Here is a 13,644-nt window from a genome sequence, read left to right on the forward strand (position 1 = left end):
CAAGTTGTTCGAAGAAAATGATCATCCTTTGTGACCATCGATGATAGTTTATACCTTTAAGTGGTTCAAGTTTGGAGAGATCATCGATGATAGTTTATACCTTCAAGTGGTTCGAGTTTGGAGAGATCAGATACCATCTTGTTCAACATTAATAATAATTTTACTTCTAAATTGTTGAAAATAGTACTACTGTAAAATGCACCGACTGAAAATAAATTCATGAAATTGAATCAAAGCTTGAACTATATCGTGAAAGAATTATTTCCTTAGAAACAAAATTGTCCCGACTAATGTAATCTTCGAAATGAACATTGCCCCTAAGATTAACATGATCCTTCAGAATTTGTATACCCAAAAACTGAAGTGGAAACCAACGAAACTATTATTCTCAAAACTTTGAACAAAAGAGATAACTTCAAAAATATTTGAGAGAAGTAGATAAATTTTGTATCACACTGGGAGAAATGCTACAAAATAACATCAAATATCTCATTAATTTTGATCAAAATTAATGAATTGTCTTCAATTTCTCAAAAAATTTGTGTTATTCATGTCAAAAAAAATGCAATTACCATGAACCATAAACAGCCAAAGACGATAATGCATGTGCGAAAGACATCATGTAGATGTGAACAATGGGAGCTGATTATCATTAAAGGAAAGAACAACAAATCTTCCTATAATGTAGATGTGAGCAATGGGAGCTAATTATCATAAAACGAAAGAACATCAAATCTTCCTATAGAGGGCTGAAATTGATTATTTTTCCAGATAGATAACAATAATAATAATGAAATGAATTGGCAAATCACAGCTGTCATTCACACTATACATACTTGTTTTTCATATAAGCTCCTTTTCCTTCATCTTCGTTCAAGATGCGATTCCGGAAATCATTCACCATAAGGGGCAACCCCTCTCTCAGGGGGATTTTCGGCTCCCAGTTCAGCAGCTCCTTTGCTTTGCTGGTATCCGGTTTCCTCATATGGGGATCATCTGCCGTATTTGGTTTATATTCTATTGTTGCACTTGGATCAATTGTGTCTTTCACAACCTGAAAGCTCAGGAGGAAAATGATTTCAGGACTCCATGATTCCAACAGATTCAATTGGTTAACAAAAAGAAAATCGAATACACATGGACAAACCTTAGCCAATTCGAGCATAGTGAATTCTCCTGGGTTGCCAAGATTAAAGGGCCCTATGTGCTCACCTTCCATTAAAGCAACAAGTCCATCCACCTGTAATTCATGAGTACGAAATCCTCTTCAATTGTATTACACTTATTAAATTCATAATTGTCTCACTTCTAAGTTCTAACCACTCCATTAAATCAACCTATACAAGTTTTTACTTTCCTCCCTCTAATCCCAATGAAAAAAAATACCAATACAAGTCACCCAGAAAAAAGCAGCATATCAAGAGAAGTTATGATAATAAATAAGCAGACATACCAAATCAGAAACATATTGGAAGCTACGTGTTTGTTTCCCATCACCATAAACAGTCATTGGTTGCTTACGAATGGCCTGTGATATAAAGTCACGGTTGTTAAAATATGTTATATGAAATCTCTAACTGAATTCTACACGTGAAAGCCAGAAAAGATCCATAGGACCACTCAACCTGAGCAACGAAATTGCTAACGACACGTCCATCATCCAAGCACATGCGAGGACCATAAGTGTTGAAAATACGAGCAATTCGCACCTGCAAATCGAAAGCATCATCATTTGATCATCACATGTAGTCACGTACATCTCTCTTGTAATGTTGACCTTTTCTAATCTCCCTTTCAAATACATTATTAATAATATTCACATTAAAACTTGTGTAGTACACATCATACAACAACAACAACAACAACAGAACCCAATTCCCATATGCAATGGGGTAAGGGGGAGGTAGGGTAGTAGGCTGCCCCCAACGCCAGGTTGAGAGTAGCTTCCGTGGAAGACCTCCGGCAGTCAGAAAATTAAAAATATAGATAAAATGCATTGCATGTATAAATAAATACATAGTTGAACAGTATTCATATGAAGTTAATACTTAAGGTTTAGGCTAAATTCAGATGAACGGTTCAACTGGCTAAATTCACATTTTGAACGCAATAACACAGATTCATCTACCACATTACTAAAAGTGATTTGTAAATAAGACTGCATATTTTTTATAAACTTACTCTTTTAGCACATCACTCCGAAAAATATCTAAATTCAGGTCCTACCTTTTCTCTAGCTGACTGATTTGTGGACAACAGAAAACATTTATAACAAATTCTACAACTATCCATGTCATACTACATTACCTTTCATCAAGAGTCACTTTATCTGCTTACTTTTTTATGGATCTATAAACCAATTAACCCATCACAAGTTCTTTCGCGCTCATCAAATATCAAAGGCAACAGTACTTCAAGTAATAATACCAGATCATGCTAGAGATTGGAAGTAAGTAAAATTATAACAGGATAGTCAATGCAACGGGATAATTTAACTCAAATATTGTCATAGATTGTTCAAGTAAATAAACAAAAAAGAAAATACCTCAACACCAGCACCTCGATGATAATCCATGGTTAAGGTTTCAGCAGTCCTTTTTCCTTCATCGTAGCAACTCCTCTCCCCTAATCGCATTAATAAAACCGAATAACGTTAAGCATCACAAAAACAAAGAAGAGTCATCAACCGGAACAAAACGTCGTTGAATTGTCGTATAAGCTCCTTTACCAATTGGATTCACATTTCCCCAATAGGTTTCTTTCTGAGGATGCTGAAGGGGATCACCATAAACCTCACTTGTGCTCGTAAGCAAGAACCTTGCCCCAACTCTCTTTGCAAGCCCCAACATATTAAGTGTACCCATCACATTTGTCTTGTAACCTCACTAAGTTAAGGATCTCAAATAAATATGATACAATATATATATAATACTAGAAAAAAAATTAAACAATGAGATAATTTTTAAGGTATGTGTAAAACTCAAAGTTTTCCATCATGTACGTAAATTCTAACTCTATTATATATATATAAACCTCAAATAGTATCAATAAAAATAGAAAGTTGAAGAAAAATACCAAATACTAAAGCGAAATTGACATTAAATTTTAGAAAAGGATATGATGGTCTTGACCGGATTATATTTATAATGAACCGGAGAAGCAGGGCAAGCTAAATGATAGATTTGATCCACTTCCAAGAGAATCGGTTCGACGACGTCGTGTCGGATGAGTTCGAACGTGGGGTTCCCGAAAAGATGAACAACGTTTTCTTTCCTCCCAGTGAAGAAATTATCGATAACAATCACTTCATCGCCTCTTCCAATTAGCTTATCGACGAGATGGCTTCCAACGAATCCAGCCCCACCGGTGACTACGATCCTCATCCTCCGCCGGCCGATCCCGACGGGGACCCGACCCACCTTGCCATGAACCGGTCTGGTGGAAACTGAAAAGTCCTGGGTGTGGGTTACGAAGTCGTCTTTGGAGAAAGATCTGGGGATGGAAGGGTGGGTCTCAGATGGGCCTAAACGAGAGAGAGTTGGCTGGAGGACGAAGAAAGTGGAGCCGATTAAGATGCCGATGAAGATGAACAAAAGCCGTTGCTCCTTTAAGAGATAGTTAATGGATCTGGGGAGTGATCTGGGATGCTTCAAGGGTTTGGGTGAGTGAGGTGTTTGAGGTATTAACATCTCCTCATCTCGCCTGTGGTTCACGCTTGATTGCTTGTGCAACTGTTTCATGGCTTCAAATTTCTGGGCTTTTTTTTTCTCTTCTTTTCTGCGAGGGAATTCGAAAGAATTAATGATTTTCTTTTCTCCCTTCTCAGCTAGGGAGATTTTGTTGGTGTTTTCATGGGTTGAACAACTGAAGCTAAAGTTCAAACAGGAAAACCTGCAACACGTTTCAATTCATTGTTTTCTAACCAAAAATAAGTGGGGGGAAAAAGGATCTTGAGATTGAAACAAAGAGGCAGATCAGATAAGAGAGATGAAATGATGGTTGTTATTTATTGTTATTTTCGAAGTATTTATTAATGAACAATGATTCAGAAATGGAGTAATTTTGAAGATAATTTGGTTCAGTAATCCAGTGTATACGAAAATAAAATAGGCTCCGTGCTCTCCATTCTCCGTAATTCAGAAATGAATAACTACGGCTGTGATTGTGTCTTCCTCCTCGTTCCATGGTAAGTAGCAAGTTATTATCATTATGTATTTAAATATCACCATGCAATTAATTTTAATAATTATATAATATCATACGAACTAAATTATTTAAATAATTAAAAGAATCGTTGTTATGGTTAGAAGTTACGAGTTCGAGCACCAACAATTACAAGGATGATTAAATATTTATTGTCAAATTATTAAGAGTACTTAGAATAGATATCATTGTATAATTACCTTAGTTTAATAAAATAATAATAATAATAATATAATATTATAATTATAAGAAATTTTAAATTTTTATTAATAAAATATAATTATATTTTTATTTTTTATGACATATTTTATGATACATATTATAATTATGTATGTATATAAATTTAAATTTCAAAATAATATGAATTATTATAAAAAATACTCCATCAATAATAATTAAAAGTCATCATGACAAAAATACCCTCTAATGTTTGAGTAATTTGTCGTTTTGCCCCTATTTTTTTAGAGTATTTTACCCTAATGTTTCAATTTCTGTCAAAACGATTCTTATTGAAAGAAAATTGTTAGTTAACTAACGATCAATCCATATTACTAACGTGACATTTATCATATCACCAAAAGTGATGATATGACATGACACATGTCACGCTAGTAATTAGACACATATAAAAATGTTATATCAGTAATATGACTTGATCATTAATCAACTAACGATTTTCATTCAATATGATTTATTTTAACCAAAAATTGAAATATTATGGGATAAAATGCTAAAAAAATAGAGTAGAAAGTAACCATTTACGCAAATGTTAGAGAATAATTTTGTCATTATACCTAATTAAAAATGTTTTTTTAAATATTTAAATATTCAAGGATAGATTTATTAATAAAAATAAAAAAAATTATATATTTTTTTCTAATTATTCTGATATTCTAAATTTATTAAATTATTTCATTTTTATATTAAATATATATTTGTCCTTTAGCAAGTTTTTTATCATTTAAATCTAAATAAAAAATATAAATATATAATTTATATTAATCAAGGTCATAGTCAAACTACACATGCTATCATCGGTATATCAACTGATAATTCATATAAATAAAGAAGAATGTGTTATAAAGTTCGTGTTATATATAAAAAGCCTTAATTATATCGTGAAAAGAGTACTACTGTAAAATGCACTGACTGAAAATAAATTCATGGAATTAAAATAAAGCTTTAACTATATCGTGAAAAATCATTACCTTAGAAATAAAATCGTCTTTGACTAATATAATCCTCAAAATGAACATTACCCTTAAGATTAACATGATCCTTCAAAATTTGTATACTTAAAAACTGAAGTAGAAACCAACGAAACTATTCTTCTCAAAACTTTGAACAAAATAATGTGTGATGCATACAAGAAGCTCATGTTATAATTAAAAAATATATTATAAAAATATTTTGTGATAATAATAAAAATTATTAAAATAACTCATTGATGTCTTCATGACTTCAATAATAAAAATGAATGTTGTTCTTCCTAAATAATAATAAAAATGAATGTCGTTCTTCCCAGATAATCTAAATTTTAACAGAATGTATGATTTGTATATGTTATGAATAACTAAAATTATTTTAAATATATACTAACATATAATCACCGCTATTAAAAAAATAAAAGAATAATGTAATTACTCATTTATTTACGTCAATTCTCTCCATCCTTCTAAGCACTAAAGAGTGTAGTTCAAGACAAATAAATTTAAATTTTAATCAATGTTGTTTTTTAAAAGATAATTATGAGTTAGTGATAAAAACATATGATATAACATTTTCGAAATATTTTAATTTTATTATACAATATAATAAAAACATTTTTTAACAAACATATGAGTTTTTTTTGTTGTCTTCCCGATTTCAATGTTTCGACGTAACTAATCCGGATCAACCCGCGTCGCATATCTGATTTTGGTAGGTGAGTTTCCCAGATAAGATTTTCTGCATACACAAGAACTCAAACTTAAGACATGCTTAAGTGATGTCAAACTGAAGACATGCTTAAATGATGTCAAACTGATTATCACTTGAACTCACCCGTTGATAACATATGATTTTTTTAATAAAGCATATTGCCAAAAAAACACAAAATCAAACTTTAGATATGACATTAATATAAGTCGTAAACACGAATTCTAAATATGAATTATAACTCATTCATGAAAGATATAAAAATAAAGCTTAAAGGAAAAAGTCTTTAAAGATATGTTTTATTTCTTCTTTAAGTCCTAGAATTATTTTAAGTAGAAATAAATCCTTAAAGTATTATATAAAATCACTCTAAGTCTTGTCATTTTTTAGTTAGATTTTTTTGTTAATAAAATGTTTAGAGATTTTTTTTATTTTAACCCTAAAAATAATAATAACAAAAATAATACGCCAAAACACTAAATATTAAGTAGGCATGTCTCTCTAAAAAAACACTAGTGACAATGAGAGTTTCAACCAGGGACGAATACAAGATTTTATTTTAGAGGGACAGATTTTTAAAATTTTAAGAGAAGAAAGACTTATAAAATTCAAGAGAGGCGAAAATAGAATGTCAATAAAAATACAAAGAAAATATCTAAAATATTTGATAATTTAAAATTTTTAGGGAACGAATGTCCCCAGCTATAAAAATATTTTGTAATAATAATTTTTTTTAAAACTCATTGATGTCTTTATACGATCAATAATAATAATGAATGTTGTTCTTTTTAGATGATCTAGGTTCTAACAATTATGCCAATATGATGTGTATGTGTCATTAATAACTAAAAAAATATTCTAAATATATACTAACATGTAATCATCTTAGCCTACTAAAAAAAGAATATTATAATTACTCATGTATTTACATCAATTCTCTCTATCCTTCTAAACATTAATGAGTATAGTTTAATGTCACACCCTATTTCCGGGGTTAAATTTTTTCTTAATTTTATTTTGAAGACTAAACTAAAATTTTGGAAAATTTTAGGAACCAAAATAAAACTTTAGTTAAATTAAGACTCAAATCAAAAAGTTTCAAAAGCCTAGGGACTTATGGCATAAGTATACCATTTTCTTTTTTATGAGTATAAAACCATCTTAAAACCCATAATTTATATTTTTGGAAAAAATCTCTCTCTCTCTTCAACCTTCCATTTTTTTGGAAAAATTTAGCTAAATACCTTTAAATGTCGTTTCCTTTCTGATTGAAGGTCCGTTATTAACACTGTTCAAACCATTAGAATCCTTGTTTTGTTCTGAGTCCAACGGTGGTTGCCATGTTGTGATCGTCGTTGGCGTATGGCGAAGTAAGCATCATCAACTTTTTGACAAAGCGTAATCGGGGTCTCCACCATTTATCTTTGTGAACCAAGGTTGGTAAGTGCCTTAAAACGCTTTAAATTAAGTTTTAAAAAAATTCTAGCTAAAACGCCACCGCACACGCACCCATTCGTCGCCTGTGCGCGTGGGGAAGGTTCACCGCTTAGTGGGTTTTTAGAAGCGGGTCAAACCGATCCGCTGACCCATTTGCTCGACCCACATAATCTGACTCAACCGTGCACCTGTCAGCCCAAACCCAAATCTGATTCGGCCCAACCCGAATCGATCCAACTGAGCTGAACCGCTCCAACCTGAATCGACCGAGCTACGTCGCGTCGTGTCGAGCCACACCATACCACACCACTGACAACGCTGTCTGACCTCCGCCATTAACTCTTGATCAGCGTTGACTGTTGACTTTTTTCAAAAATATCATTCTTGATGGTTTTTGGCATCCTAAGTCCGATTTTGCGGTTCGCTTCGCTAAATTCTAACATGAAAGCCCCGAATCGAGTCCATTAATCCAAAAATACTTAGTATTTTTAGTATTTCTACTTATTTATTTGGGATTTGAATATGGAATTAATATGATATTATATTTTCATAAAGGTACTTGAGATTCCCCTAATCGAGGGTTGACCAGATTTGATACTTCCCATCTGATAGATCAGCAGGCTATACGTTCTTCGAGAGTAACTTATAGGTTTCTGTAAATTGTTTAAGTAAAGTTTATTATTTATTTTATGTTAGGATTTTGAGATAGTTTTTCTGATTCGTAGGGTCTAGCGTCGTCGCCAATCGTGATAGGCAAACCCAAAAGTAGGTTACGATCCTAGACTTCTCAGATCAGTACAAGTGTGTTCCTATTTGGTGTTACAGTACTGTTTTTAAACTATTTCTCTGAACTATTTTGAAATTTAAACATTCAGACTGCATGATATATGTTTTACTGTCTTCTTTAATTTCTAATATCTAATTACCATATAATTATGATATGATCTCTAGTTATCGTATGTTTGTATCTGATTCTGAAAAATGACATATTTTAATGTTTTATTAAATAAAAGTATTGTTTCCACTTAAATTAATGCATATATACTATCATTGAGAAGATATGATTGGAGGAAGTATCTCACGCCTAGTCTTTGACTTGTAAGACCTTATCGTAAGCTCCTCTACTTTGTGCATTGGCTAATACCTTACCGTAGGCCCTTATGCTATTAGTATAAGATCCTTACCGGGTGTACAAGTGGGTGTATAGTTCGAAGGAACCTACACATTTTGGTGTTCAGTTGGAGTAGTGTTCATGTTTGAAAGAACGTGTTTTTTATAAAATATATTTTTACTAAAGTATTTATCTGTATGTTTTATACACCGTAAGGAGGACATTGGGCTTTTTAGCTCATTCTTTAATTTTTAACTTTTCAGATAGTACCAGACAGTGTACACGGACTTGGCATCATGATGACCGCTATCTCCTCACTTTTATATTGTTGTATATTTCTATATGCCTTTTTTGTTATACTTTGGTGACACGTGTTTTTACTACTATCTTCACGCATCTGTATTACCAATATTTTGCTTTTGATGCTATTGTCTCTGTATATTTACCGCATAGACTTTTTTGATGATTATTTTTGTATTTTACTATTTTTTATATTTTATTTTTTGAAATGGATTTTAATTGCATTTCGAATCTGAAAATAAATTATGTATATGGCATGAGACCACTAAGATTCAGGCATACCTTCTAGACAGGGTCTAGGGGGTTATATTTGATGGTATCAGAGCTTTCGGTTTTAAACATTCAGACTGTGGATGAGTCAAAATATTGTATTTTCAAAGATGTTTCTGATATTTACAAACTTTGTGTCACCTTGTTTTACAAGTTTTCAATGGATTTAAGATTTCTGGTGCCAGTCTAACTTAGGTTTAAATTATTTTTGTAGAGTTTATTAGATTTGATTCTATGAGTGTTCAAGGTCGTAGGACAGGCCTTGGCTGTGATCGTTGGTGAGTGACTCAGCATTCTGTTTCTTCTAAGGATCTGACTTTAGCTATAGATCATCCTGCTCCGTGTGTCCATCCGTCTACTCCCCGAAAGGATCCAATTACACTTGCGGGAGACCCTTCCTTTATCGATGATGCATATGCTAAGATGGATCGGGGTTCCATAGAAAGAGTTGTTTATCACATGTTTCAAAAGGCAGTTTCTGCTAATATTTCTGTTGTGGATATATCTACGTCCCTAGTGGCTGATGGAGTGGTTTCGTTTAATGGTATTTTTGGGGAACCTCCTATAGATGCTGAGTATTGGTTGAATAATACCGAGAGGATCATGGATGAGATGGAGCTGAGGCCTAAGCAGAAACTGAATGGAGCATTAGCTTTGCTTAAGAAGGAAGCGATGAGATGGTGGAATTCAATTTCCAGAAGTATCTCGAGGATCAGTTGACTTGGGAACTTTTTAAAGGGAATTTTCAGAGATGCTACATCGAGGAGAGATACTTACAAGAGTGTGTTGTGTTTTGAGTACTATAAATTGGACATAAAATATGTGCTAAGTATACTCAATCGAATAAGTAATAAAGTAATGAATGAGTATCGTTCTTACAGGGATTGGAGGAAATTGCAAGTTAAGTTAAGGCACGAATACTAAATTATCTAAGTATGGTTAAAGTGATGATATGCACAAGTAAATATGTTGTGGCAAAACGAGATGTATAAAGATGAGGGTTCAATGGTAGTGTAGAAATAAAATGGCAAAATTAGATGTGATAGCAATGTGGCAAATGAAAATGTCGTGGCAATTAAAAATTTTTTTGAAATGTAAATAACTGAAAATGTCAAGGTAAAATGAGTTGAGAATTCGAAAATAAATAAATAGACTTAATAATCTTCACAAAACAAGCTACTATGGGAATGAATGGTGGGGTTGCTAAGGAATCCTAAGCTTTACCTCTCAGAATGATTCAAACTTAAATGGTCTATTTGCTCGACAGAGTTTACTAAGAGTGCACCTAAGCTATCTCTAGTCATGAGACATGACAGATAAAAATGTCAGGGCAATACCTCTTAGCGTGAATAGTAGCATCAAACCTATCGAATAAGCATTACTCCTTTTAGTCATTGAAATCCTATCCTTATTTTTGAGGTGGATTAGGTCTTAGTTAGCAGATAAAATCCATTACTCATGTTGATCCTCCCTTAGTTTCTCTCGAATAGTATGGATCTTTAACTTAGTTTTTCTTGAACACTAAGTATTCTACCTAAGAAATGGCTATTCTCATAGCTCTTAGAATCCTAACTAATTAAGCACAATGAGCATAACAAATAGATAAACATAAAAACTCAAATCATTCATTAAAACAAACACTTAATCATCCATAAAAAAACCCACACCAAATAAGGTTTAGTTCATGGAGGATTCAAAATATCCAAGAGAATAATCCGTTCTATATAACCCAAGTAATCAAAAGAAAATATAAGTATAAGGGTAGAGGAAACTCCCAACGCGCACTGCTAGTTGCTCCTCAGACCATGACGAATGATACCTTAATGACACTAGCTCATCTTGGACGCCTAGCTCGCCACTCCCTTGAGCTTGTTTATAGAGAAAACATTTGAAAAGATGAAAAGGGAAAAAATTTAGAAGCTTTCAGCCGCCTCTCTCTTACTTAGCTCACTACTTTACTAAAAGAATCCCTGATTAATTTTTGTGCCCATATTTTCTATTTATACAGGGGAATATTATAGTTTTTATTGCGAAAATTCCCATAGTACCCTAGGGTATATTCCCTTAATGTGAAAATGGGTAAAAAGGTGGCAGTGGTCCTCTCCTAGGTGGGTACCAGCAGAAAACACATGAATACTAGATAGCTGGCAGCTCCCATAAAATATATTCTTCATTTTTTCCTTTTTATGCATCTAGAAGTCATCCTAAATTACCTTGGCAATTCTCTTTTTCTCACCATATGGTAATACTCGACAATTCTCCATGCTCACCATTTTTTTATCAAGCTGCACATCATCAACAAAACACAACCTTCCCCGTAAAACAACACCATTTACAAAATAATATGCCACAACAAATCTAAATCACCAAATGCAATAATATGCTCCTAAATGCATATATATGAACCTATATGTGCTTTAAGATAGCCAATAACTTAAGTAAAAATGCCCTAAATATATCATTTTTACGGAGTTATCAAACCACCAAACTTAAGCTATTGCTTGTCCTCAAGCAATGAATAGTAGTTAGAAAAAAATGTCATGGCAAAGTTCAATATTAGGACAATTATATGGGATAACGTTTCAGCCCTCATAAATGTATTGGCTTCAACAAGGTAGACAAGTGGATATTTCAAGAATGTTATCCTAGGAAAAGGTATTTTGCGAGTGTGTGTGCGTGACTATATCCAATCTATGCTTAGTCAAGTTAGGAAAATTCTAAGGAAGTCTACTATTCTGCCATAGCATATGTTCAAATTTAAGCAAAGTTCATTACTCCCATTTCCTTAACATTTAACATAACTTAATTATATATATATATACACTGCTACGAGGGGATATAACCTATCACAACTACTTTCATATACTTGAGAATGAAGTGGAGCAAACACCTCATCCCCGAGCTAGTAGGTAGAGTCATCCAATGACTAATTTCATTCACTCGTATGCTATAGCTACCATTTATTGAAACCAGTATCCAGGCAATGCCATAGCAAATAGAAATAACCCTCTACATTTATGTCAAAGCATTTATTCATAATTAATCATAATTTACAAACATAAGGGAATTTAATTTGAGTAATTAAGTTCATTCTCTTTAATACACACTAAGACCTTCAAGCTTTATTTCCTAAAAAAATTCTAAAATTTTTAAACATAGATAGCATACAATAGTGTAACAATTAAAAGAACAAACAACCAAGTCCTAGACCAAATCCTATCCAACTCCAAAGTCATGTACATTTAGTTCTAGCCATAAAGAAGTACATTATCGAGTATCATCAACTTATTCCAACAAACTATCCTAATTCTTACTAGTGCAATGATAAATTAATTCTGCTAACACTGTCATGAAAATTACCTAATATGAACACTACTTCCCCCAAATTTGAGGGTTGCATTATCCTCAATGCATAAAATAAACTAAGTTAAAAACTAAACTACTTGCTATGTATACAATGTAATGCAATGAAATGCAAGGACCTCGACTTATCTAAGATGGTGGTGGTGTCGTAGAGGATGTGTTACACCTGGTGTGCCTCTTCAATGGGAAAAGGCTCTGTTTTGAGTCTGATACTAGTTCAGCAGACATCAGGTGGGGAGTGAATGCTCTCAAGGTCCTTGGCGGATGGATTCTCCATACGCCCCATAGACTTCTTCAGTCATCATTTAGTCCTACACGGGGGAGATTATTGTGGCATTTTGGTTTGTTTGGGCATCTCACTTGTAGGCTCTGTATTAGTAGCATGAACATATATTGGTTATTATAGATCGATTCGAGTTTATAACTGAGGGTTTATCTCTTATTCTTCTTCTTTTGGCACCATGGTAGTTTGGGCAGTATCTTGTGGCTCAGGTATTGGGGTATCTAGAAATGTCGAAGCATCTTCATTCATTGGCAAGATGCAGACGTTGGGGTATCTAGAAATGACGAGGTATCTTCATTCATTGACAAGATGCACTCCCATAGGCAAAGAATCTTTGGAGATCACCTGATAGAGACTCAAGTTATTCCTTAGTCTGCCTGAAAGTCTCGACAATTGTATATAACCTTACTGTGACATTTGGTTTTGCGTCAGTGTCTGGAGTTGCCTCGGGTTTATCCTTATGAAACCCTAATAGTACCAATAACTTTGCCTCTATAATACCGCTCAACCTGGATAATATTTCATCAAAGTTATCCTCAATGACACCATTCTTTCAACAAAGTTTCATAATGAGATTTGGAAATACTAAAGAATTTGTTGGTCCCTTCAAACATGTATGTGCTTACTCCACGATGATCTTAACTAAATCGATTGAGCTTCCCGTAAGTATTGAGTGCAACATCAACATCCAGGGCAACAAGACAGTGGTGTTGTGGCTGGTTGGCATCAACTTATGCTTCATGAAATGGTTCCATAATTT

General features: G+C 33.1%; 1 protein-coding gene across 1 annotated transcript; it reads right to left on the minus strand.

Moving 5' to 3' along the window:
- Positions 1-773: 773 nt before the first annotated feature.
- On the minus strand, positions 774-3,979 carry LOC120125978 (UDP-glucuronic acid decarboxylase 1-like). Its single transcript, XM_039144289.1, has 7 exons — positions 3,120-3,979; positions 2,729-2,876; positions 2,546-2,625; positions 1,626-1,709; positions 1,454-1,528; positions 1,148-1,240; positions 774-1,054 (listed from the first exon to the last, which is right to left on the minus strand). The coding sequence occupies exons 1-7, from the start codon at positions 3,738-3,740 to the stop codon at positions 827-829; spliced, it is 1,329 nt and encodes a 442-aa protein (XP_039000220.1). The 5' UTR covers positions 3,741-3,979; the 3' UTR covers positions 774-826.
- Positions 3,980-13,644: the final 9,665 nt, after the last annotated feature.

The sequence above is a fragment of the Hibiscus syriacus genome, unplaced genomic scaffold (genome assembly GCF_006381635.1).
Source record: "Hibiscus syriacus cultivar Baekdansim isolate YM2019G1 unplaced genomic scaffold, ASM638163v2 tig00110450_pilon, whole genome shotgun sequence".
Classification (NCBI taxonomy): domain Eukaryota; kingdom Viridiplantae; phylum Streptophyta; class Magnoliopsida; order Malvales; family Malvaceae; genus Hibiscus; species Hibiscus syriacus.